Raw genomic sequence first — 23847 nt, forward strand, 5'->3', positions numbered from 1 at the left:
ATATCCATGGTTTAGTGAGCGACTACCTACCTACCTACCTAGATGGACTCAACCAACAGGACATCGAAAGTCACCTACATACACTATAGAATGGCACAAGAGTGTGGAATTGAAACACTCAACCTCCGTACATCAGAGATATTGGTTACCTTATACTGAACTTCATGTCGGGACTTGAGCTTCACTAAAGGTTTGAAATGTATCAACTATAACGGCGAAAGCTTAGGTGCCCTGGCCATCACTGCAGCATTGGAGAAAGAGTCAAATCATGTTCAAATAGACGATCGAGAACGGCCGAGGTAGATATTGGACCTGAAAAAGTCTGAGGAAATAATGGTATATGAATCACCAACTTCTTCAAATCATGTCATGTGTCCATGCCACCGCTAGCTAGATGGACCTAATTAGTTCCTTCCGCTTCAACTTCTCAACCTCCATTACCGATTTCACTTTCAAGTCAAAAGTCATAACACCCATGAATGCAATGTAATGCAACAACAACTGAAACCAGAACGCTTCTTTTGAGCTTCTTTTGAGCCCCAAAGAGATCATACCATTCCCCTAACCCCTAACCTATAATATCTTGAATGCAATAATGCTTAACCATGACCCTTTTCTTCTTATCACACCCAATCCTATCCCCTGGTAGTATTGGCCCTCTCCGCCATCCTTCAAGTCCATTCATATTCACCTCCGTTGAACTCCTTCATTTATGATCCACCCATGATCCATCTAACCCTGTGTACCATCCACAGCAGGCAACACAGCCGGAATATCCTCCATATCATCCATATCGCTGCTAATGACGCTATACGACCTCGTGTCCTTGTCCATCTTATCCACCTGAATCACAGAAACAGAAGGAGCCCGAGTCTTCACCAACGGCGCCGGGGTAGACGCCACACTAGCAGCCGTCGAAGCAGCCAACTTCTTCCGAACCTGCTTCGCCTTCGTAGCCACCTTCTTCTCCCTGTCCACACCACCAACCACATCACCCGGTCTATCCAGGGAAACCAGGCTGTCATCGGCGAGATTACCGTCCATCTCTACCAGATCGAGGAGTAAGTGATCTGGCACGGCTGATGCAACCGCCAGCTCCGAAGAGTCTGCTGCGGCTGAGTCATCTGATGCCTTCCTCCGCTTGCTAGCCTTGGCGACCGAGGCGGTAGTCTTGATGATGGTCTCAGTCGTGCGGACAGATGGCTGGCGAGTGAGGATGCGACGTTTCTTGTTATGTTGACTTTGACTGTTGGCCGGAGCATCGGAGTGGTCAGATTCGTCGTTGAAAGATGGCCGGTGGGCGGCGGGACGCTTGGGGCTTAGCTGGGGATGGTGATGACTTGCTATGGAGAGAGAAGTAGATGGCGGCGGGAGGGAGGGGACGGCAGCGCCGAGGACAAGGGGGACGTCCAGGTCGAGCTCCTTTTCTTTGCGCTTGGATTTGGTGGACCTTGAGGCCTTGCCGTAAGTGCGGACTGCTGCCTTTTTGGAGGCTTTGAAGGGGGCGGCCTTGGATGCGGTAGCGATCACATCGTCATCTTCGTCATCGGAAGAATCTTGAGGTTTCTGGGCGGAAGTGGGGAGTTGTGGGCTTGAAATGAAAGAGGGTTCGCCAAGGTCAACGCTGGCGGCTCGGCTACGCACGACGGGCGCTGATGGTGCTGGCTCCGACTCCTCGTCATCTTCATCGGCATCAATCTCGGGAGCGTCGTCGAGTTCGATATCTTGGTTATTATTGCCGTTGACAGCAGTAATGTCTCCGTTGATGCTCTCTTCGACCTCTTCCTCATCCGAATCCTCATCGTGGACAATGGCCTCCGAAAGTTGTGACTTCTTGGACTTGGAGGACGCCTTTTCTGACTCTTTTAACCGCTTTGCGCGCTCTCTCGCACGCTGAGAAGCTCGACCGCGCATCTCATTGTCTGACGATTCGGCAAACACATTGCTGAGATTAGTCTTGGTTCCCTTTGGGGGATCCCACAGGCCGACTCTTGGTGTGCGGTAGATCTTGGTCTGCTGCGTGGACGAGACGACCACGGAAGCAGGTCTGCTGACGGTAGATCTGGCATCAGCGTCATCTTCCGCATCGTCACCACCGACTTCCTCATCGCCCTTCCAGTCGGCATCGCGCTCGTACATGTCGCAAAGGTACTTGGCACATTCTTGGGTAGACTTGGATTCCCATTGCGGCACGGCTTGCCGCAGACGACCCCAGGTGACTTTCAGAGCAGTTTTGGCGTACTGTTTTTCGAAAACATCTTCCTGGACTTGGTTCCATTTGATTTTGGCTTCGCGGTCAGCGCCAGAGTCTCGGATGGCACGCGCCAAAAGGGCCTTGTCTTGGGGCGTGATTTTGCGCAAGTCTTTGCGAGCCTTATCCAGGCGAGAAGATTCGCCATCGGGAAGCTTGACCATGATGCTGTCGGGCAAAGCCTCATTCTTGCGCAAGGTCTTCCACTTTTGCAAACATTGAAGGCGAGATCTGGTGTGGTTCATGGCCGTGCTGATCTGTTGCCAGTTGATGAGGCTTTCTGGTGACTCGTCGTCGGCTTTTTTCTTGGACTTGGACATGCCGGATTTGATCTTGTCAATAGCCTCCGCAACGACCTTGAGGAAACGCTCCTCCTCCTGTTCGGACCAGTAATCTTTTCTGTTTTTGCCCCCGCAGGCCAGATAATTTCTGTAGCGATCACGAACATCGTCCGGGAAGCGATTAATGAGACCACCGATTAGTGTCCATTTTTGGCCGTGCAGCTTCAGCATGCTCTCCAACTCCTCATCTTGCTCCTTGGTCCATGAACCACGGGCAGGGAAGTTGTGGAAATTCTGCCTGCAGTGGCTGACCACTTTTCTTCGTGGCCGGTTGGGGCAAGCATCGACAATTAGGGCCCATAGCTCCCTGTTCTTCGGGTCCTTTCGTGGGTCTTGACGAATCATCTCATTGACCTCATACTTGGTGAGTCCTTGAGCATCCCTGAACGAGTCGATTACCGCCTTGATGCGAGCATGTTCGGCCGGCGTCACCCGACCTTGTAGATTTGCCTTATTGGAGTTGTCGCCTGCTTCCTCCACTTCAGAATTGTCTTCTTCGGTATCGGCTTTCTTGGCAGGCTTCTTCTTTGTGCTGACCTTGGCCTTCTTAGGTGCTGGCTCAACGTTGGAAGTGCTTTGTTCGTCCTCGGCACGTACTTTGCGCTTCTTCTCCCGCTTCTGGTCCTTTTGGGTGGCGGCAACTTCCTTGACGGAAGGCTCAGCAGACGTCTCGGCGTTATCGCGTGCTTCGACCTCCTCACGTTCAAAGTACGGAACCTTTACCTTTCGCTTCGAGCCCTTGGAACGCGGCGTCTTTGCTGTGGATGTTGGTGCTGGAGTGGCTTCCTCAGCTTGCTCGACTCGTTCAGGCTCGACATCAGGTTGAGCTTGTGCTTTCTTGGCATGGGACTTGCGAGCCTTGGGAGCTGGAGTCTGGGCCACCGAGACCTCAGGGGCAGGATCTTGGTCGTCTTCGACCTCGGCAACAGCATCGACTTTGGGACTTGGTTCTTCGTTGTTGGCAACTTCTTGGTCGATATCCATTTCGTGGTCAGAATGGCTGTCAGGTTCGGGATCGCCAGCAGAAGAAGCAGTGTCCATGTCAGCGTTGTGTCGCTCGACCTCGTCCGCATCATGCCTGAGCCCCTCGTGGCCATGGCTATCCTCTGGCCCGTCCATGGCATCATGGGGCATGTTGTCTTCCCACATGCTGCTGTTCATAGCCGGGAGACCGTCAGTGCGGGGTCGTTGGGAGCTGTGAGGAAAGCCATTGAACTGGGCTTGAGAGCTCGGGGGCAGATCATGGGCGAAATCCTGGGTGCTGGGAAGGCCATTGATGTGATCGTCCAAGTCCATTGGGTGAATCGAAGCAGGAATGCGGGTGCTGTTGAAGCTTTCGTCGTGGAAGCTTAAGGACTGTTGGGTAGCAAATTGTGGTGCCAGAGGAGCGCTTGAAGCGACCTCGACAGGATGTTGCGAAGCAGAGCGAGCCCTCCGTCGCTCACGGGCCACGAGCGGGGAGGTATGCTCATGGCCAGCAACCATGCTTGGCTCATGCTCGTCGGCACCGGGCTCCCTCTTGACGAACGAAGCATCAACCTCCCCATGGTCGTACTCGTCTTCCTCGTCGGCAACAGGCTCGGGTGACAGTCTTCGCCTTTTGACATGAGCATCGGAACTCGGAGCTTCGCCTCTGTGAATCTTTGCGGTTCGTCCGACTTTGTCCTCGCCATCGGTAATGGGATCATCCGAAATGTCGACAGTAACCTTTTTCGACTTGCGACTCTTTTTCTTGAACTTGGCAGATCCTTGAGCAACAGATTGTGGTTCGGGCTCGGCAACTTCAGGGCGTTCGAACTTGAGGTTGGGTGACTCGTGAAATTCGGGGGAGTCAAGGGGCAACTCATGGTCGGGTTCGGGTTGTTGTTGTTGTTGCTGCTGCTGCTCCTCCTCCCCTTCCTCCTCGACCTGGGGCTCAGGCTTGGACCTCTTCTTTTTCTTCTTCTTTTTCTTGCCAGCCTCTGGAATTTCGTGATCCTCAGCCGCGGTTGGTTCTGGGTCTGCAAAGGTGGTGTCTTGGTCGTGGGAATCGCCATTCACCTCGGGCTCAGCAGCAGGGGAGGGCGAGCGTCGGTGCTTGGTCTTCTTCTTTTTCTTTTTCTTGCGCTCTCCGGAGTTGGGCGCGACAGGAGATTGGGGCTGCTCGTTGAACTGCTGGCCGTAGGGTACGTCGGGAATGGCATCATCGTAGCTCTCGTTGTTCTCGTATTTACCCCAGTGGTTGTCTTCCTGGACCAAGGGCGAGGCTGACCGGCTTCTGACGTCGCCCTCTTCGCCTTCCGGCACGCTTTGTTGACTGCCCATCTTTGACTGTGTTGTGATTTCGGATCGATGTGCTGGTCAGAGAGACGACAAGGTGCTCAGAGTGATGTTGACATGGTCTGGGCCGATTGGTGTCGGGCAAGAAGGCGGGCGTCGAGAGGGCGACCTCCAGGCAGGGAATGGTTGTGTTTTGGTGATGCAGCGAGAGAGGTCAAGGGTAGGCGACGGAGAATTGGTGATGTGCGTTTTTCGCTGCCAAACGCGCCGCGTTCTTTTTGGGAAAAGGCCCACCACACCACCCAAAAGTCCCACTGTGAATTGGAGATTGCGGGGGAGGGAGCGAGGGAGAGAGTGTGCACGAGCCACCCGGATGCATGATCCCCCCGGCAATGGCACCATTCACTGCAGTATGTAACATCCCCGAGTCTCGGCAGGCAGATCTTGAGACATAAGCGAATAGGAAATAGCGTCCGAGCTCCCGAGGCGCGCCTTGGCTGGACTCGACGACATCCCCTTCCTTGTGTTGGCCGTCCGTCTCCACTTGACATCTCCAACTTGAACGACGACATGTCAATATCAACCACATTATATTTCCGAGTTCACCAAGAGCAACAAATGAATCAAGTTTTTTTTCTAGTTTTTTTGTGAAATTTGTTTATCTTTCCTCGTTAATTGTCTCATGCATCTCATCTTTGTCTTCCATCAGCAAAAGTACCGGTAAATCTTGAAAAGGCGTGTATACTCGGACACGGGCTCTCGTGGTCACTCAGCAATGCATTGCCTGCATCTTGGGAGGTCTTATGTATGCCTCCAAACGGCTTTGGTCGGATCCCTTACTCCTCTCTCTTCTTGCTAAACAGGTTGGCCAGCGACTTCTTCTTGTTCAGCTTTTGTCTCTGTGATCCTGCCTGATTCGCTGCATCATTGTCATCTTCGGTAGGAATGGGAGGCGCCGGAATCAAGGGAAGTGGAGGCACAGGAGGGATATCCGGAAGGCGTGGAGCAGCATCCCTAGTGGTGACGGGGCTCAAGCTGGTTGACGTTGAGAAGGAAGAGGACGCTTCTCGACCAAGATTGCCCCGGGACTTCGTTTTCAACCTGCTGAAGGCGTTCCTCACCCTTCCCATCGTCGAAGGCTCATCATCCGTGTCTGAGCTCCAATGTGACTTGGGCTCTTCTGCTGGCTCGTTGCTCAGCGTTCCCGAGTCTGCGCTGTCTCTCACCGTTACCAGAGCAGGACCTCTCTCGCGCATTTCGACAGCCAGTCGAGGTTGTGGTCGAGGCTGCGGCTGAGCTTGAGCTGGAGGCTGGCTGGACCTCGCGCTCGACCCCGAACCACGCGAACTGCGGCCACGGCCACGGCCACGACCGCCAGAACCCGACGCAAAGGAAGGACTGGAAACGTCCGGCGTCATCGGGGTTGGCGAACTCATCATTGCCGGCGAGGTTGTGGAGCCAACAAAAGTCGAGGAACCGCTGAGGTGGCGGGAGCCGCTGTCCCTGCCAGAGCTCGTTGGGGGCGAAGTGATGTCGGGAGTCGAACCCGAAATAGTGGACGGGCTGAATGTGCCCAACGTCTGGGTGCGCATGCGAAGTCCGAAGCGCAACACCGCTCGCTGGTCCTGGTACCCATCTCGAGTCCGCGAGACAATCTGTCGGAGCTCTGCATCCAGCTCATCCTCGTCGCCAATCGGAGCACCCATCGGCCTGGGCGCCGACACTGCTCGCGTGCCAAATCGAGAGTTGCCGCCGAGGGCACCACCACTGCGAGGGAGAGCCTGAGTTACGGAGCGGCCAAAACCACGAGGAGGCGAACCAACCGGCATAGGCGGCGGAGGAGCAATGGCTTGGGTCACCGACCGCGGAAGCCCACGGCCGAGCCCGGCACCAGAGCTGCTCACGCCAGGAGAAGCCAGGCCAGGAGAGATTGCACCAGAACGGACCACATCACCGGCTCCTGAAGACACTGCCATCGCAACATGAGGGCGAGGTAGGACACCAACGGTAACGGAAGAAGCGAGACCACCATCACCAGACAAAGAGGTTGCACCAGGCCTCTGCGTGCTTGAACCACGGTCAGGACGCAAACCTAAACCCATCGGCGGGCGGGGGAAGACATAAAGGGCAGGGCGTGGGTTCGTGATGGCTGGTGAGCCTCGTCTCAATGCGGGCGCACGACGAAGGGGTAGCGGCTCAAGGTCCGCGAGCAATGGCAGCAGCGTGGTGGTCAACCCGTCTGCCGGGTCTTCCACGAGAGAACCCGGGATAGTCGGGCTCTCCTCCCGCGAGGGCACACCTTCGTCAAAGTCGGTGACAATGGCGCTGTTGTCGATGGCGAAGCCAGCTTCCTCGGCTAACTAGGTCAAGGAGAGGCTGCTGTCGTCCATCTGGGCTTCGTCGTGGTCCAAACTGGCGGGGAGAACCTCCCCCTGTCCCTCACCCGTGGCCGGGCGAGCTGTCCTTTCCGAATCAGCAGAGGATGGCGTCGGGGAAGAAGCCAGCCGAAGCCGAACCTCCTCACCCAACATGTGGGGAACCATCCCCCAGCGTCTTTGGTTGCCCTGGACGAACGTGGTGTCGGCCACAAGAGTTGTGTCATCACCACCCCGAAAGGCGGGTGACTCCTCTCTGGCCTGGGCGGCACCATACTCGTAATCACCGCGAGGCAAAAACGACGCATCGTTCGTGGCAATAAAGGACCGGTCAGCTGTTCCCGCGGAAGAAGAGGACGAGGCGACAGCCACGGAAGAAGCAGGTGGCACCAGCGAGCTGTCCCTGATGGTGGACAAGCTCGGGGCATACAGCCGGGGGCGGCTACCACCATGCGACTCCCTGCTGTCGGAGTCCTCATAGTCGCTCTCCTCCACATCTCCCTCGTACTCCACGTCACCACCAACATCTCCTGCTTGTACCTGGGTGCCCAATGGCACAACGCTTTGCCCCGGAATGGGCGGAAGCGGCCTGTAGGGCAGTGGAGGACCAGGACGGTCGGCAAATCTTCCGGTGTAGAGGGGTGAACCCGCCCTACGACCAGCTGGGACTACCGATGGGGAGAGGTTGGCGGGAAGAGGAGGGACAGGCGGAATGTCCTCGACAACGGGCCCGCTCAAGCCAGTAACCGCCGGCAAGCTGAGCGGGACGAGATCCGGAGTCGTCCGAGAAGAGTTGAGGCCGTGGGAATAGCCTTCCTGGGCTCGCTCGGCCTTGATCCTGCGCTTTTCACTCAGGCTCATGGCCGTGAGGCGCGCCAGATCCAGGCGAGGAACAGGAGGGGGACGTGGTCTGGAAGCGGTGGCCTCGAGGGGCCGCTCGCCAGCCACGGTTGTCGTGCTGCTTCGGCTACGGGTGCCAACCGCAGCGTCAGCCCCAAAGATCTGTCTGCCCGCCGTAGTCGTACGAATACGGACCGGGCCGGGCCTGCTATCCAGTTGGGATCCTGGAGGTGTAGCAACAGAGGAAACCGCTCGCCGGAGTTTGCCTGACACGACCTTGTCATCGGCCGCCGACTCCCTCGCAACGAGTCCACCGGTGGGGGCAGTCTTCGCCCTACTTGCGTAGGACACCTCGACCGTCGCAGCAGGGGCTACCTTCACCCGCGGGCCGTCATCAGTCGCCTTGTCATCAGCAACCTTGGCCGACTTGGGTTCATCGGCAACTCGAGCATGGGTTCTCATCGTCCCTCTGACTCCCTCCTCGGCATTGACCCGGGCTCCAAAGGAGCTCGAGTCGCCGACTCGGGCGAAGGACGAAACAGCCGCCTGACGGCGGTGTCCCAAACCCCTAGCAGGCTGCTGGTGACCCGAAGGCCCCCGGCGCTGCTGGGGCAGCTGCTCCTGCTGCTGAGTGGGAGCAAGGGCTGTGGCGGGGCCCTGCATGGAGTTCTGGAGAGAGGAAGAAGGGGACAGTCCAGAAACAACCTCCTCCAAGTGTTGTTCCTGGTCTTCTTCGTCATCCGCCTCGAAGAAGCTATCGAGAGCCGCATTGGTCGTCTCGTGCCTGGTTGACATGAAGAAAAAAAAACCGTTAGTGGTTTTGTTCATATGCTGTGAAAATGCTTCGTGCTTTCGCTTGAAAGGCCAAACGAACACAGTTGTCGTCCCAAGTCCCTGTGTACTACCAACGGGAAACACTGGACACGACAACATTCAAACGACTACCCTGCCCTTCCCAAGAGATATCATCCTGCTCCGAAGGAGACGCGGATTCATCATCTTCGTCAATGGCAGATAGTACTAGGGTCGTCGCCGGGTCTAGCCTTACTGGACCGCGAACACCTTCACCCCCACAACTCATCAAGGAGAGTCTTCGAAACAAGTCACTAGAATTCACTGCACTTACCACTCGTCAGGGAGCGATGCACCCGAAGATGCACCTCTCCCGCTACCAGCACCCTCGACGATGTTGCCACCACCGAGGGGCTCTTCCGGGACTGACGCCAAGAAGCCACCCGAAGGCGACGACGAGGCGACCAGCTGCCCGGGTCGGGTCCTGGTGGTGCCTGTGCGGGCGCGGGCGCGGAGGCGGACGGGTACCGGAATGCGGCTGCGGGGGCGGCCGCTGGTGCCGTCGTCGGGCGTCGAGCGCGAGCGCGAGGCGAGGGGAGAGGAGGAGGAGGCGGAGGAGGGGAAAGAAGAAGAGCGGGACGAATACATCTTCTTGGTTGAGGTAGCTGCTTGCTGTCTGTTAGCGACTTGAAGACTGGAGCAAGTGATATGTGGTGGAAGCGGATGGAGTGCCTAGGTACGATGGCACCGGATCTGGAGAGAAGCGAGGGCCAGAGGCAGAGGTGTTACTAACAGAAAGGTGAGGAGAGGTTGGTGGTGACCGGTAATCGATCACTTTGGTCTGAGGAAAAAGGGAGTGAGTGTTAGTGGGATCGAGGCAGAAAAAATGGCAAAAGCGCCAAGGTCATAAGATGATGACGGTGATGGTGGTTGACAAGTGTGAAGCGAATGGGTCGAGTTCGGTAAGCTGCGATCTTCACCACGCCATTCCATGGTTCCAGGTCTGGCCAAGCTATGCTGCTGCGATCAACCTTGGGAGTCCAGTCTCAAGGTTGACCACGTTGGCGGGATTGCTTGATTGAATCCAAGGTATGGAACCGACAAGAAAAAGGAAAAAGCTCAAAACGTACGGCAAAGAAAGGCTTGAAATCTGCCAACAAAGTTAGCAACGCGAAGAAAATCTCGAGCTTGGGTACGTTGGTGATTAGCTCGATCGTTTGGAGTCGTGATTGGCACAAGCTCCTTGTAGCCGACCAAGGGTGAAGATGAAGAGGGTAATGTCAGAACTGCCAAGGAGCAGTATGACGAGATCAACCAGGCGATGATGGCCCAGATCATACTGGATGATACCCAGATCTCAAAGAAGAGGTTCAGGAGGGAGGATATGGGTTTTGAGAAGATCTGGAACTTACGGCGAAAAGTTGCTTGAAGGCTGGGCAGCGGCAACGAGAAAAGGGTCTGGAGCTTGGTACGACTGCGATGATGAAATGGTTAGCTCAAGTTCTTGCCTCAAGTTTGGTCCAGTTGGAGTCGTGATTCTCGAGTGAGGTCTGGAGTCTGGACTGTTGTTTCTGATGTGCTTGCAAGCGCATTCGCAAAGTTGTGAAGTGATCACAATGATCTCAGAATAGGAGACGAGGACCTGCTTTCTCAGAGTGCGCGAAGGCTTCTTGTCACGATGCTTGGGAGGAGTGTCCAAGATTTGATGGATGGTGATGTGATGTGGAGGGGTAAAAATCAAAGGGAGTGAAGATCAAGTCAAGAGATTTGGTATACTCGCGCTTGAAGCTTCTGAGGTCGAAGTCAAAGTCTCCCAGACTCTTGCGATCGAGTCACTCGACTCTCTCACATCGTGGGCTCGGGTGAAGATGCGGGTGAAGGTGACGGATGGGTATACCTGACTGAGTTGCCGTGGCGGCGAGGGGTGAAGATGTGTGTGAAGGAGGAAGAAAAGGCAAAGCAGGGCAGGCGTGTTGGATGATTATACCTTTGAAAACAATGGAAGTTTTCTTGGTTGAGGGCAGGATTGATGATGGTGAACTGGGCACTTGGTACTTACTCGACGCGATGGTAGCTTTGGCTGATGGTGTTGTGGACAAGAAAAAGTTCGGGCGAGTGCGGGCGGAAGAGTTTAAGACCCAGGAGGGAGCAAGACGGGAGGGCAACTGGACGGGGCACGGTCCTTTCGGAGGACCTGGACTGTGAGTTCGGACGACACCAGACTGGGCTTTTGTTGAGCAAGTTTGCTTTGCCCACTTGGGACGAACGGCTGCGAGGCTGGGAAGCAAAAGTCAAGACGACTTGAGGCTGTTCCTGCCATACTCACCTTTTCCGTGGGCGACTGGCTCAACACGGAGCTGGAGATTTCGGAGCAAAGGAGTGAGAATTGAGATATGGCGAGGCTGGTCTTGCTACCAACAGCATCTTTCGTCTCGTCCACCCAAGTCACTCTACGGATTCTGGTCTTGCTCAGTTGGGTGAAGGCCAGACGGCTATTCAGATGACAATTCCTATCGTGCTTCCAGGTCATTCTGTGAAATACTACAACTATATCCACCGAGATCACATCGTCCATCCGAGATATCACACAGGTATGGTTTGCTCTTTTTCACAGAGTTCCCTTTCCAAGGTGTACTTCTATCCTATATCGTTTGTTGACTTCAACAGTGGAGCGGCGTACATCATTTGCAGGTGTTTATGCTGGAACTAACGTCGTCAAGCTCCCCTTTCCCTTCTGTGACTGCGTTTGTAGAGGTACCTTTACGAGTTAGCGTGACGACTATCGAGTGTGGAAGGCACACGTTGTCTGTTATATTCGTAAGGCTACCTCTAGATAAAAATTTGGGGATGGATCGAACTAACTGGTCGGTTGAAACATTGGCCGGACAACAAACCCGCCTATTTCATCAGAAGAAGGCGGGTGTTGAGCTGAAAGGACTCAACTTCGTCTGTTAGGGCAGGCAGATGGCACAAAATTCAACAATCCCTCAGAGATATCGGTCTGTTAAGTGACTTCGCAATTACGCTTGATGTCAAGAATTCGCTCCTCGATCTGCTTCAAGTCGGTCATAGCGTCTTTGAGGGAGTTGGCTAAGGTAGGTAGACACATCCTTCCTGCGCGTGACGATTTTACGCCAGAAGCACCAATCTCGTGAAACATGGAATCAGGTGCCTCAGATACCACTAATGGGGAATCGACTGCTCACACGAAATGGACGTTGAAACTCGAAAACTATGTGTCTTTCTGGAATTGGTCAACACAACATATGGCAGGCTTAAAAACCATTGCTTTTTACACTCAGAAGACCATTTCAGGCAAATTTACTTGGCGTTCTCCTTCGTTGTGCCTTTGTTGCTTCCAAGTCAAAGTAGTCGGGTCAGCAGTCGGTGCACATGGCATGAAATCAAAAGCTCCCCTTGAACAACGAGGCCCGGGACTCGTACTTGCTTGCCCCGCCACCTGAGTCTCGGGCAGGGAACATACCACGGTGCTCTGTAAGATTGGTATGTACCTCTAACATCTTTTGCGTGGTCAAAAAAATATCGAAGTGAACGCCTGTTCTCGAGTAGCGGTGCTGAGAGGATCGTAGTGGGAAACCCTTTTTCAAGACATACGTTATACACGTCTAGGAGCTTGGGAGACAATCAACATTGGGACAACGATTATTTGGAAAACAGTAATTGTTTTCCAAACATTGATTGTCTATCAGATAACGGTCGTTGCGACGCAATGTGTCCCGCTTCGGTACCTCTACATATATCAAGCAAGGCCCCCCTCACTACGATCTCTGAATTTCTTTCTCCTCCCCTCTCCATCTTTTCTTTCATCGACGTACTTTCGCCAAACAAGGCCCCCCTCACCACCTGGTCCTTTCTCAAACAACGGGCAGCCAAGGTGAGCACCACTACCACAAGCTAACATCTCTTCCTCCTGCTCCTCCTCCTGCCTAACCTCATTCGGGAACGTCCAACTTCCAGGGACGAGACAGCAGATGAATACTAGTCAAAATTTCCAATACTGGGAATTTCGCGGAAATTGGAAAGTCGCGACTCAGCCCGTCGGCTGAGCAGCAAACACCCTCTTGCGCAGGGAACATCACAAGAGAAACACTTTGCGAGATTGATTTCAGCTCTACCTCCCTCCGTGGCCCCCTCATCACGACGATCCTCAAGTTTTGCCCCCGGTCCGATGGCCAGCCCTCCGGCGCTGAGTGCTACAAGTGCGGCGAGGTCGGCCACATTGCCCGCAACTGCTCCATGGATGGCCAGGAGTAAGTATTCCCACATTTTAAGACTGGCATTAAGCGGACGCTGACACACAATCCAACATAGATTTGAGGTCGCAGAGTCCGTGTTGGCAAGGCCTCTGACCGACCGCGCCGGCCACACCACGGTTAGTGAGTTTGACCATCTTCCAACGAAATTATCACCCAGTCAATTTTCGACTATTTCTACGTCCATACCAGACATCCTCCCACTAACCACACTTTTTGTTCTTTGTCCCGAAAAGCAGACAATCTACAGCGAACTGAGCGACCTTGGCCAACACGGGTTCATCGGCAACTCGAGCATGGGTTCTCATCGTCCCTCTGTCTCCAGATCCCTTCTCGACACTGACTCGAACCCCAAAGGAGTCAAGAGGATTTCTGCAACCTGGGGATAATATCGACCTACTACACGTTTCCATCCGCGTGTCCTTTCTCAAAGAGCCACAAGAAAAAGCCGAAACCGAGCGACTCGCCATTGTCCAGGGTGCTGGCCAACACTCTAGAACCGAAAAGCAAGCCAGCACCCAGGACAACAACCCGCCTCCACCAAAATCGAAAAGGAGGTGGTGGTGGTTTTGTAGCGATTTCTCAGAAATAGAGACGACGGAGAACACCTTCAATTTCGAGGTAGAGTGTACATACCTACCTACCTGTATATAGACTTGGAAGATAGGTATTACAGGGGCACCTTAGGTTTGTAGAGGAAGAGAACCTCACCTCCACACAGCCCTCATCATACCTGATTTTGGAGGTGATCTTTACTCCATCACAGCTCCTTGTTTAGTAATACCTAGAGGTCGGCAATGGAACCTTGAAGCTTTGGACCATAGGTAGCCAGGTAGGTACCATTCACCATCGTCGACGACCTTGGCTACCTACCTACCTACATCTATCTATTCACCAGCAGGTAAACCTTGAATGCCTTCCAGGTTTACTGCCAATCCCTTCACTGTCAGCTAATCAGGTTTTTAGTCTTTCCCACTTCCAGAAATATAAAAATCCCACTAGGTAGTTGTACTTGGATCTCGCTGAATTTGTTCCAGTCCTGTCTCAAACACCAGGGCACACATCTTCGACTTCCACCTCCAAAAAGTCGACAACACGACCATTGTCCACTCCCCCGTATCATATCAGACTTCTCAATTTTTCCCAATGTACGTCACTACGTCTTTTGACAACAACCACCACTTACCTCTACTAAGTTATATGTATACTACCTCCAGTACCAACTCTTATATCACTCTCCACATTCCTTGAAACCCAGTTAAAATGGGAGAAAGCAATGATGAAAAGTCCATGGTGACAAACTCCAAAGCGGCCGCCAAAGAAGTCACCAACCCTGCCAACAAAATCACCCCGGCCGCCAGAATACTTCAACATATTCTATCAAGCCGCTCCCTCTTGATCATGAGGAAGACAATGATCCTCGAAGCCCTAAACCAGGCCGAGAACGAGGCTGAGAAGAAGGTGGAGGCCGCACTTGCCAGGGAGGATGACTTGAAGCTGGACGAGGCGATGGTCAACAAGGACAACGACAAGGACAACGACAAGGACAACAAGGCTATTTCTACGGTTACAACACGTAGCGGTCGCGTGGTGAAACCCACCCGGAAAACCAGAGAGATGAACGAGGCGGCGGATAAGAAGAAAACCAGCACCAGTAAAGCAGATACACGTACTAGGACTAGGACCAGGACTAGAAGTGGAAAAGGAGGCAAGGGAGGAGCCGCGAGGTCCATGTCAGCGCCGCCGGCCGCTACTGTGAACACGACGATCACACGCAGTGGTCGTGTGGTGAAGCCTAGTTTGAAGGCTAGGGAGATGGCGGGTTGGCAAAACAAAAAGTAGACAAATACCATCAACTCTTCTGGGTTAAAGAAGAACTACCGCAACATGTTGTGTAAGTACCTACCTACTGAGCCAATAATTCAACAACTGTGACCTCGAATCTCCAAGTTCCTAGAGAGCTACGTACGTACAATTCCATATCAAGTAAGAGAATATGGAAGAAAAGAAAATGATCCCAGGCTGGGAGTACCATATGAAAAGCGAACATGAAATAGGAAAAAATGAACCATGAACAGTGATAATCTAGGTAAGTATCGAGTACCACCACTACCACCACTCTCTTGAACGCCGAACTAACTCGCGATAAGAAAAGAAAATTCATGCTGAAGAAAAAATAGAAAGAAATAGAACGTATGGGGTGATAAATGAGTGCTGGTCTGAGCCATCACGGACTCTAGTACCTTATGTAAAGTGCGTGGAAAAGATTGAAGCTCCTGGCAAGTGCCTCTTTCCCTCATGATTCCAGTCTTCAAAGGAGCCAAGAAAACAGAACGCTTTTCCTTTTATCTTTCCATCCTCGCCTTGACTCCATATTTTCATGCCTAGAGGTACCAGCATGGTACCATCTTTTTCTTCTTCTTTTCACTTTCGTCTTCTTACTTTTTTCCTTTCTGTTTTGTCCAATGACCGCCTGACTCCTGACTGGACAATCACAAGGACGTTCTTCGAGGCAAGTCAGAGATCTTAATCATCCTTCTCCTCACCCTCCTCTTCCGGTTCCGGCATAACCAACTTGACATCCACGCCCTTGCCCTTCTCCGACCTCCTAATCTCATAATGACCACCAAGCACCAGATCCTTCGCCACCAACTCCCTTGTACGTCCCAAGCTCTCGATAGCCGCAATCCTGTCAATGGTCGCCTGCAGGTGTTCGCGGAAGCCGGGCTGGGCAACGATCTCCCGGAAAGCGAGGTGCATGGGCACGGAGCTGGCGCGCACCTGGGCGTTCTTGGTGATCGAGAAAAGATTGAGGCGGTCGAGGGCGCGCACAAAGTCGGAACGCGTCATGATCTGCTGGGCCTCGTGCAGAGCGTACGAGGGCAGGATGTGGCCGACTACAGGGTCGTAGGTGGAAGAGCCGGCGGCTTCCATCATGGCTTCTTTATCGACGAGGGCGGTGGCTAGGACTACTGCTGCTGCCTGTTGGTGGGGAGGGGGTGTTAGCAGATTGGAGGGAAGATGAGGAAGCAGAAGGGGTTTAACGGAGATAGGGAGTGGGAAGAGAAAGAAAAGGGAACAAAGAAATAGCAACTCACAGCCCACTTCTGCTGATCCATCACATCATCATCCATTTCCTCTCCCAGAATCCAGCACTGATTCAAGAACCACGTCTTCTCCACTTGCTTGATCTCATCACATGTCGCCAGCATATCATTGCTTTTGGCGACCCTATTCAAGAAATTCAGGCGACCACCCACGCGGTCGTAGATTTGCTCCAACGTCTGGTCGCTTAAATCCTCTCCGAAATAGCGATGGCGATAATTCCTGAGGGCCGCCGTCGCCAGGTTCTTGGGCAGGTCCGTGATCGAGAGCACCTCCATGCGCGTGGCCAACTGCTTCAGCCTCTCATACACCCAATAATCGTCGCTGTTAAACACCATGGTAACCAAGTTGCTGGCGGCCCACTGCTCGGCCTTCTGCTGGAGCAGCTCAATCAGGTCCTTGCCGTCCTCATCGTCGCGGATCAGATGCATCTGGTTGATGATAACCACCAGCGGCCTTCCAATCTTCGCACGCCGCTTGAGTGCCACCTTTTCCAGCTTGTTCAGCGCACGCTCAATATCCAACAGCGCCGTAGTGTCGCGCGGGCCGCGCTCGCTAAAGTAGCTGCCGATGTAATCTTCGTGGAACTCGTAGTCGAGCGCCTTGCCCAGGCGGATGCGAAAGATTTCCAGGTCGGCATGCGCCTCAAACATGGCCACGCCGTCACCGTCGATCTTGCGCATGGCTTCCAACAGCATGCTGCTCTTGCCCGTGCCCTTGTCGCCGATGAACAGGTGATAGTGCCCGATCTCTTTGCCAGCCACGATATCATCGACGATGTCCTGCTCGGGTCGTGCGATCCAATGCGTGGCAGCGGCGGTCTTGGAGAGCGGTATGTTCTTGCCGATGGCGGCGAGGTCGAGAACGGGATCACCGGGCTCAAAGGCGTTGGACATTTTCTGTAAGACGATGTGCTTATAGGTCTTGTGGTAGGCGTAGGCAGCGATACTGAAACCGGCGCCGAGCACAAGTATGGAGGCGAACGAGGTGGCGGCTGCTTCGAGCATCTTGTAGAGGATCGAGGGGTTCTCATTTGGTGGGCAGTGGTGGTGATCGTCGGAGCCATGGCGGGGGGTAGTGCGAGCTAGAGGGGGTTAGTTTGTTGTCAAGTAGTATCTAAGATATACAGGAAAAAGAGCTTGGGGGGATGTCATGTTCAATGGCACGATGGAGGTAAAATGGGGAGCAGGGCTTGGAAGACAAGGTCAGGAGGTGGATTTAGGAGAAGATTCCGGGGATGAAAGAATGACCATTGTAAGACAATTCCCAGAGATTTGTAGGAGTTGTAGCATTGATGGGTTCGGGTAGAAGAGCCTTTGGGGTCTTGATCATGACCGTTCGAAGTGTGGTTCGTGAATCTTGATGCAGGGTAGGCACCATCCAAGGATGAAGAACCATCTCTGGATGACAACATGACGGCAAGGCGGGTCCGAGTCGCTGTACGATCAAAAACCGCCAGGCATCGGGGCCCATGGTACAATGTCCGAAAGCCCGTTGATAACCCCAAAGTGCCTTGCAGACTGCATGTACCGGCAAGTCTTGGACCCTGCATCAACCAAGCCCAGTCTTTCTTGTATGTGGTCGAGTTCAAAGACAAAGGCATACCACTGCATGATACCCTTCCTCGACATGACACTTGTCATGGGTAACCCTCAACCATTGTTCAGATCCTTAACCCCATATCCATATTTAATGAAGAACAAAGCTCTCGATCGCAAATGTTCACACTCCGAATCCATCCCCCTTGCCAAGCCCAGTCATGACCATTCCGGGTTCGAGGCTGATGTATACAACGTGGTAGTGAGCCACAGCGCCCAACAACCAGCACAAGCCAAGCTCGAATCTTTTTCCTCTTTCAACATTTTTTGTTTCTTTTTTTTCTTTCGTGTAGCAAAATCAACCAACAACATGTGTTAAAGGGGGGGGACCGAAGTGGGGATGCCACCTCAATGCTTGAACAATGCTTGACCGTCCATGAAATGCAACAGAGACCGGGGGGTGGTGGATAACACATAAGGATAATGAGAAAGTTGAACCCACCGAAAGATCTGCGCTGCTGGTGCTGCTGACGTTGGAATAAGCTTCTCGCCGGAGGAACTGTGCCTGAAGATCCCAGCCGCAATCTCGGGGGCCATGCAGCAATTGCGGGTGTGGATGTTGTGGTGGTGGATCGTGATGATGCCAATGCTGATGACGATGTAGGAGTCCAGCGCGCCAGCGCGAGGGTGGACTTGTTGACATGGTTGAAGTTGAGGCCGCCGGTGTTGGTGGACTTGGCCGCACGGATACGCCAGGCAGCGGGTATCCTGGATGCCATGACGATGGTGATGACGTCTAGAAATCTTCAAGTCTAGAAATTTGTTGTGGAACTGAATATTGAGAGACGGACAAAAAAGAAAAGGGGGTAGTTAGCAAAAGCGAATGACGGGAGAAGGGAAGGATAGTTAGCTTGATATGGTGCAAAGATTGGATAAGTTGGATGTTGAATAAAGGCCAGAAAAGGAAATGTGCCGCTCTCGGGCTGCGTGTTTTCCCTTCGGACGTCGATGAAGTGTCAACCAATCCGGCGGATGAGGGAAACAAAAGGGAGACAAAACAGGAGAGAAGCAACAAAATCGCGGTTGACGTTGGTTTCTGGGCCTGGCCCGCCTTGGCATACGCTATCTCCCCCCGATCGCTTGGGTAGGGGCCCGGGTCTGCTGTCTGTGTCTGTGTGTCACCCTGTCGTGCAGCTGAAGCAGTGACGATGTCCACTGAAACAACTGCTTGGCTTCTTGGAACCTGGAATCTGGGTCGAATCCCGCCATGGAAGGGAATCTCTTTGCGGTAAAAGGTACCCGAGCTTAGGTTGGCAGTTGTCGGCCAGCTGCCAACATTGTGCGCCAAGCTTACCTCTATGGGAGGACCAACATCCAGCAAGCATCGACATTGAGCAGCCGAATCACTCGGTCGTGGAAAAGCAAGCAGAAAAAATAAGATGGATATATCATACAAGGGCAAATTTTCAGTGGGGGTCGAATATGTATGTCAATGAAGGAGGGACTGTCGACTCGGTGAATTGCAAGTGTCCCCGCCGGACATCACCGGGCTCAAAGTGGCTGCAAGGTAATCACCTGGTGAATCTGGAGGGAAGGTGCAACGCATTAGGTATGATCTGAGTGCCGACCGGTTCAGACATGGAAAGTGCTTTCTCCAGGTTCTCCGAATGCCCAATCTTCGACAACTGAACCAAGACCTTCCATTCAACCACAGCAGGTACCTGCCCGTGCCTTCTTGCCTGGAATGGAAGTCCTAACCCACCAACTGAAGCCTTCTGCTGCCGACCTTTCTTGTCCTCGCGACGACAAAATCCATGTCTTCCTTCTCCACGAGCAGTCCAGTAGTGCCCTTTGCTCTGGCACCCATCTCTTATCAACCCAGGAACACCAGACCAAGATGTATGGCGATAGTTGGGAAACTGAAGGCGTGACAGTTTCAGACAGGCAAAGCTAGTAACTTGTTCGTTGTCCCTTCGTACTTTATATGATCATCTACTTTTGTGGATTTACAAGTGTAATCGTGCTAGCAACCCAGCTACGATAACAGAAACTCAACAGATTTTCTACACGTCTCTCTATTGTCTAGCTCTGAAGAAAATCAAGCTTTGTATATATACATTCCGCATTCAAGATGTTATATCGAGTAACAAGAACATCAGAATCATATATGTAACGTGAACTGAATTCCGAACTGGCTTGATGTTTCTTTGCTCTGAGGCAGCAGTTCTCAGCGGTGGCTCTGCTGGTAGTGGCTAGTACCCCAAAGGGGTGACCAGATATAAACGAGTTTCTAAGAGGGGCTAAAACCACGTCCACGATACATCGACGCATATTCTCCCCTAACCAATGGTCAGTTTAGTTGAAAAGAAAGTACCTTTCTACTTGTACTGTCTTTCTCACCCCCCTCCCTCCCCTTCCTTGGCTTTCTTTCCAGCCCGTTGGAATTCCGTGCCCTTGCCGCGCACTCACTGTCCGCGCTTCCGTCGCCGGCAGGCGCTGTGCCTTCCAGCTTGATAAACTGTCTTCTACATATTCCATACTAGCCCTAGGCTGCCTCCGTTTGTGCTTCCCCTTCAGCCTTGCCTCAGGCACGCACAAAGTCAAGCCCACAATTATTTTTTCCCCAGAGTGGCCCTTCTACTCGCTCCCTCTCCTCTTCCAAACTTCCCTCCACTACCATCTTCCCCCTCACCACGAGAGTCATACTTTGCTCACCTCATCCACTTGACCTCTCGCCTCTTGCTCGCAAACATCGCAAACTACCAAGCAAAGCGAGGTAATCGCCACGTTAGCAACGACCACACACTTTCACACACAGTCACACAGCTTGTAAGTAAACTCTTCCCTTTTATATATCTCCCCCCATCCTCCTGTCTCTCCTATTCTATCACATCTGTGCGAGGCACCACCTCTACCGCGCGTCTCCTTCTACGAGTCGTATATATATATACCTTTTGTCGCAGCGTCTCACCACATCGTCAAGAGACGTACATGTGTCTGACACGCAAAACATCACAGTCCTCTCGCGCTCTCCCAAGCTATCACGCAGAGACAGGTGATCTGGGAATCATCGACAGGCAACAGCGCTTGTCCACACCATGTGAGTACCTCTACATACCTCTCGCCCTCAAAACCCCTGTTCTATTCTTCATTTTGGTCAGATCACAGCACCGTTGCCGCGTGCTCTCTCACTGTACTGTATATTATATCCTGTTCGCAACATCTCACCTCAACTCGCCCTCCACATGGTCACGCTTCTGATACTCGCAGTACAACAGATCTTGCGTCGTTCATTGCTTGGCCACCAGTTCCAAGTCATCGAGATGGACAGACTAACCCAGAAGGAGCTCGACTGTCTCCTCGCGCTCCGCGACCTGAAACTCAGCGGCGCAGTTCAGGACGTGGACACAGCTCCGGTGACCAACAACAGCGGTCACACTGGCCAAGGCCCGGGAGTGGTCGAGCCTGTTCCCGTCCAAAACAAGGTATGTGATTACTTTTTCAGTCTCATCCATCTTTTCTTCTGATCATCACTGAGCCCAATTTACTAATTGGTGGGATTTCCTCAGGACGACGACTTCTACAAAGACATGATCGAAAATCTGGAGGAGATGGATAAGATAGTGGAGGGCGGCAGATGAGTATAAGCGGAGAGAAGACGAATGGAGATCGATGGTGATGGGTTGCGAAGTTCACGGGTTTTGACCCGACTCATGACATGGGTCTCTCTATCGTACGTGCTACCCTTCTTTTCATTGAACCTATCACGGTCAGTTACTAATCTCATTCTCCAGGTCGCCAAGGAGAACCCAGACTATCGCGTCGTCGCTTACGATGAGCTCTGCCCGAGGTGGCGACTTGAAGTGTACCATTCAGAGCTTCTTTGGGGCTCGGGTCAGTCCAGTCAGTGCCGTGGGGGGAGTCCCGAGGGATCATAAGAACCCCATTGCTCAAGTTGCCGGTGAGTCCGACGAGGACGATAAGAACGAGGAGGAACGTCTCAATGAGATGGCTGGTGCTGAAGCTCCCAAGTAAGTGTTGAGGTGCCTTCCAGCTGTAAGTATCTGGTGTGAACATTGTACTAACAATCAATCCAGCCCGATCACAAACGAGGAGCTGTTGAGGACTCCAGCCACATATGCTCGCTCTTGCTGCGACGGTCGAGGTGTCCTACGAGGTGTCCTACGCAAGGAGGGCGAAGACTGATCCCACTCTTCGAAGGGGGGCGGCTACGTTGTCGAGCCGTTTCCAGACTGTGCGTAGGCCGGCCGCGGCAGTGCCATTCATCAAGAGTGGACACTCATTGCCGCGGCCGGTCGCCCGTGCCCAAGCACGCGCGAGGGAGTCCGCCGGCCGATGACAAGTTGAGCGGTTTCCTCTGTCGCTACACCTCCCGGATCCCAACTGGATAGCATGTGCTCAGTCCGGTCCGTATTCGTTAGGTTGTCGAGTCTCGTTTCCAGAGTGGATTGGGCCGGCCGCGGCTATGCCGTTCATCAAGAATGGGCACTCATTGCCGCGGTCGGTCCCAGTGCCCCGGGAACTCGCGTGGGAGTCGGCGGCCGATGACAAGTTTCGCATCTGGCAAACTCCAGCGAGCGGTTTCCTCTGTTGCTACACTTTCAGGATCCCAACTGGTTACCAATGTGCTTGGTCCGGTCCGGTCCGTATTCGTTGTCGAGTCTCTTTTCGAAGACTGGGCCGGCCGCGGCTGTGCCATTCATCAAGAATGGACACTCATTGCCGCGGTCGGTCCCAGTGCCCCAGAGAAGAGACAAGGTCCGCCTGCTGACTGAGGAGAGAGTCCGAGGGACGATGAGAACCCAATGCTCGAGTTGCCGATGAACACGCGCGGGACGAGTGTGGAATAGGTTGGTTTGTGCTGAGCAGCATGGTTTCTATGTTGCGGCGGCTTGCTTGCTCTCAAAAGTTCATGATACAAAAAAGACGAGAAAAGTGATAAGGAAAAAAAAAAAGAGAAAAAAAAAAACACCGAAAAAAAAGAAGAGAATCACCAAAGCCAAAGCCATACCGCCCTGTCTAATACCTGTTTTCAGCGGGTGGTCATCGATTTGAAAATGACTGAGTTGGTTGGATGTGGGGGTTTTGGGGGGGGGGGGGGGGGTGGATGGATTTTCACAGACGGGGGAAGGTGGAAGGAAGCCAGACGAGTGGTTGTAAGGATTAACCGAACATGGACAGTCTAACACCGAGAGCGAGATCTCACTGAAGATGGAGCATCCCAAACCTCAAAAGACAGAATTCAGGTAGCAAGACGATGAAACCCCACAGTCTGGAAAGTCTAGTGCGTTGCTGCTGCTGCTGCTGATGATGATGATAATGATGATGATTGATGGTGGTGGTGATATTTAATCTAGATGCAGTGAGCTTCGATAACAAAACTTTTTAGCTCCCTAGGAAATGACGATACAGTGCAGGCATGTCCGCTTGCTTGCACGAAGCAAGCATATGCAGATAGCACTTTCCCTTCTTCCACGCCCGTTCATTTTCCACTGCAGTCCTCCCCCACGTACCTAGGTACCTCTACAACGGTAATCACCGCTTCTCACTCTTTCTCTCCGTCGTCCCCGCCTTCCCATTTTCTACCCCCATTGTCCCTGCAGAGTTCTGGATCCTACACATAAGGAGTCCCTTCACAAAGTTAGGTAGGACTGAGTGCTACATGTAGCCGAACTACTACTCAGGCACACCACGGCAGCAGTCAAGATCTTCAATGCTTTACGAGGGCGAGACTCCAGCTAAGGAGGCATGGAGTGGATGGCTCATCAAGACGTTTGTTGAATACATCGCCTCCAGACTTTGTTGTGGCAAGACCAGACATTGACGATTGATTGGTACGGCTTCTTTCTTTTGCGACGTTGCGGCGACTAGTAACCCGAACTACCGATAGATACAACTATCGGCTGTGGTACCTGTCGGTCGGCCGTCACAGAATAGTTATCACGACTAACCTTGTGTGGAGCAGTGTGTGGGCATCTTGAATGTTTGGACCGGACGGAGTTTGTTGGTGAAGGAGCTAAGATCTATGAAGTAGAGCGTCAGATAGGTAGG

At 53.1% G+C, this 23847-nt stretch overlaps 7 protein-coding genes across 7 annotated transcripts; 3 read left to right on the top strand and 4 right to left on the bottom strand.

The window, feature by feature from the left end:
• Positions 1 to 349: 349 nt before the first annotated feature.
• Positions 350 to 5108, bottom strand: B0T23DRAFT_447692 (uncharacterized protein). The gene has a single exon (XM_062841008.1). The coding sequence runs from the start codon at positions 4894 to 4896 to the stop codon at positions 733 to 735; it is 4164 nt and encodes a 1387-aa protein (XP_062689142.1). The 5' UTR covers positions 4897 to 5108; the 3' UTR covers positions 350 to 732.
• A 579-nt stretch (positions 5109 to 5687) lies between these two features.
• On the bottom strand, positions 5688 to 9506 carry B0T23DRAFT_324224 (uncharacterized protein; the record flags this gene model as incomplete). Its single annotated transcript, XM_062835408.1, has 3 exons — positions 5688 to 7211; positions 7278 to 8850; positions 9193 to 9506. 3 exons carry the CDS (start codon positions 9504 to 9506, stop codon positions 5688 to 5690), a joined length of 3411 nt encoding a protein of 1136 aa, XP_062689143.1.
• Positions 9507 to 12850: 3344 nt separating this feature from the next.
• Positions 12851 to 13521, top strand: B0T23DRAFT_431985 (uncharacterized protein; the record flags this gene model as incomplete). Its single annotated transcript, XM_062840350.1, has 4 exons — positions 12851 to 12860; positions 12949 to 13129; positions 13191 to 13255; positions 13325 to 13521. The coding sequence occupies 4 exons, from the start codon at positions 12851 to 12853 to the stop codon at positions 13519 to 13521; spliced, it is 453 nt and encodes a 150-aa protein (XP_062689144.1).
• An 820-nt stretch (positions 13522 to 14341) lies between these two features.
• Positions 14342 to 14974, top strand: B0T23DRAFT_447708 (uncharacterized protein; the record flags this gene model as incomplete). Its single annotated transcript, XM_062841009.1, has 1 exon — positions 14342 to 14974. The coding sequence occupies exon 1, from the start codon at positions 14396 to 14398 to the stop codon at positions 14972 to 14974; it is 579 nt and encodes a 192-aa protein (XP_062689145.1). The 5' UTR covers positions 14342 to 14395.
• A 503-nt stretch (positions 14975 to 15477) lies between these two features.
• B0T23DRAFT_228906 (uncharacterized protein) lies at positions 15478 to 17327 on the bottom strand. Its single transcript, XM_062833846.1, has 2 exons — positions 16231 to 17327; positions 15478 to 16114 (listed from the first exon to the last, which is right to left on the bottom strand). The coding sequence occupies exons 1-2, from the start codon at positions 17242 to 17244 to the stop codon at positions 15659 to 15661; spliced, it is 1470 nt and encodes a 489-aa protein (XP_062689146.1). The 5' UTR covers positions 17245 to 17327; the 3' UTR covers positions 15478 to 15658.
• A 639-nt stretch (positions 17328 to 17966) lies between these two features.
• B0T23DRAFT_228918 (uncharacterized protein) lies at positions 17967 to 18827 on the bottom strand. The gene has a single exon (XM_062833847.1). The coding sequence runs from the start codon at positions 18552 to 18554 to the stop codon at positions 18093 to 18095; it is 462 nt and encodes a 153-aa protein (XP_062689147.1). The 5' UTR covers positions 18555 to 18827; the 3' UTR covers positions 17967 to 18092.
• Positions 18828 to 20652: 1825 nt separating this feature from the next.
• Positions 20653 to 21981, top strand: B0T23DRAFT_447712 (uncharacterized protein; the record flags this gene model as incomplete). Its single annotated transcript, XM_062841010.1, has 4 exons — positions 20653 to 21260; positions 21570 to 21669; positions 21731 to 21806; positions 21873 to 21981. Exons 1-4 carry the CDS (start codon positions 21021 to 21023, stop codon positions 21979 to 21981), a joined length of 525 nt encoding a protein of 174 aa, XP_062689148.1. The 5' UTR covers positions 20653 to 21020.
• Positions 21982 to 23847: the final 1866 nt, after the last annotated feature.

Source organism: Neurospora hispaniola, assembly GCF_033458365.1.
Source record: "Neurospora hispaniola strain FGSC 10403 chromosome Unknown B0T23scaffold_8, whole genome shotgun sequence".
NCBI classification, from domain to species: domain Eukaryota; kingdom Fungi; phylum Ascomycota; class Sordariomycetes; order Sordariales; family Sordariaceae; genus Neurospora; species Neurospora hispaniola.

Excerpts from the sequence above, each read along its gene's own strand:
- B0T23DRAFT_228918 (XM_062833847.1), bottom strand. The coding sequence starts at position 18,554 with ATGGCATCCAGGATACCCGCTGCCTGGCGTATCCGTGCGGCCAAGTCC.
- B0T23DRAFT_447692 (XM_062841008.1), bottom strand. The coding sequence starts at position 4,896 with ATGGGCAGTCAACAAAGCGTGCCGGAAGGCGAAGAGGGCGACGTCAGA.
- B0T23DRAFT_228906 (XM_062833846.1), bottom strand. The coding sequence starts at position 17,244 with ATGCTCGAAGCAGCCGCCACCTCGTTCGCCTCCATACTTGTGCTCGGC. Across the intron at positions 16,115-16,230 it reads TGGATCAGCAGAAGTGGGCT|GCAGCAGCAGTAGTCCTAGC; the intron begins GTGAGTTGCTAT and ends CCCCACCAACAG.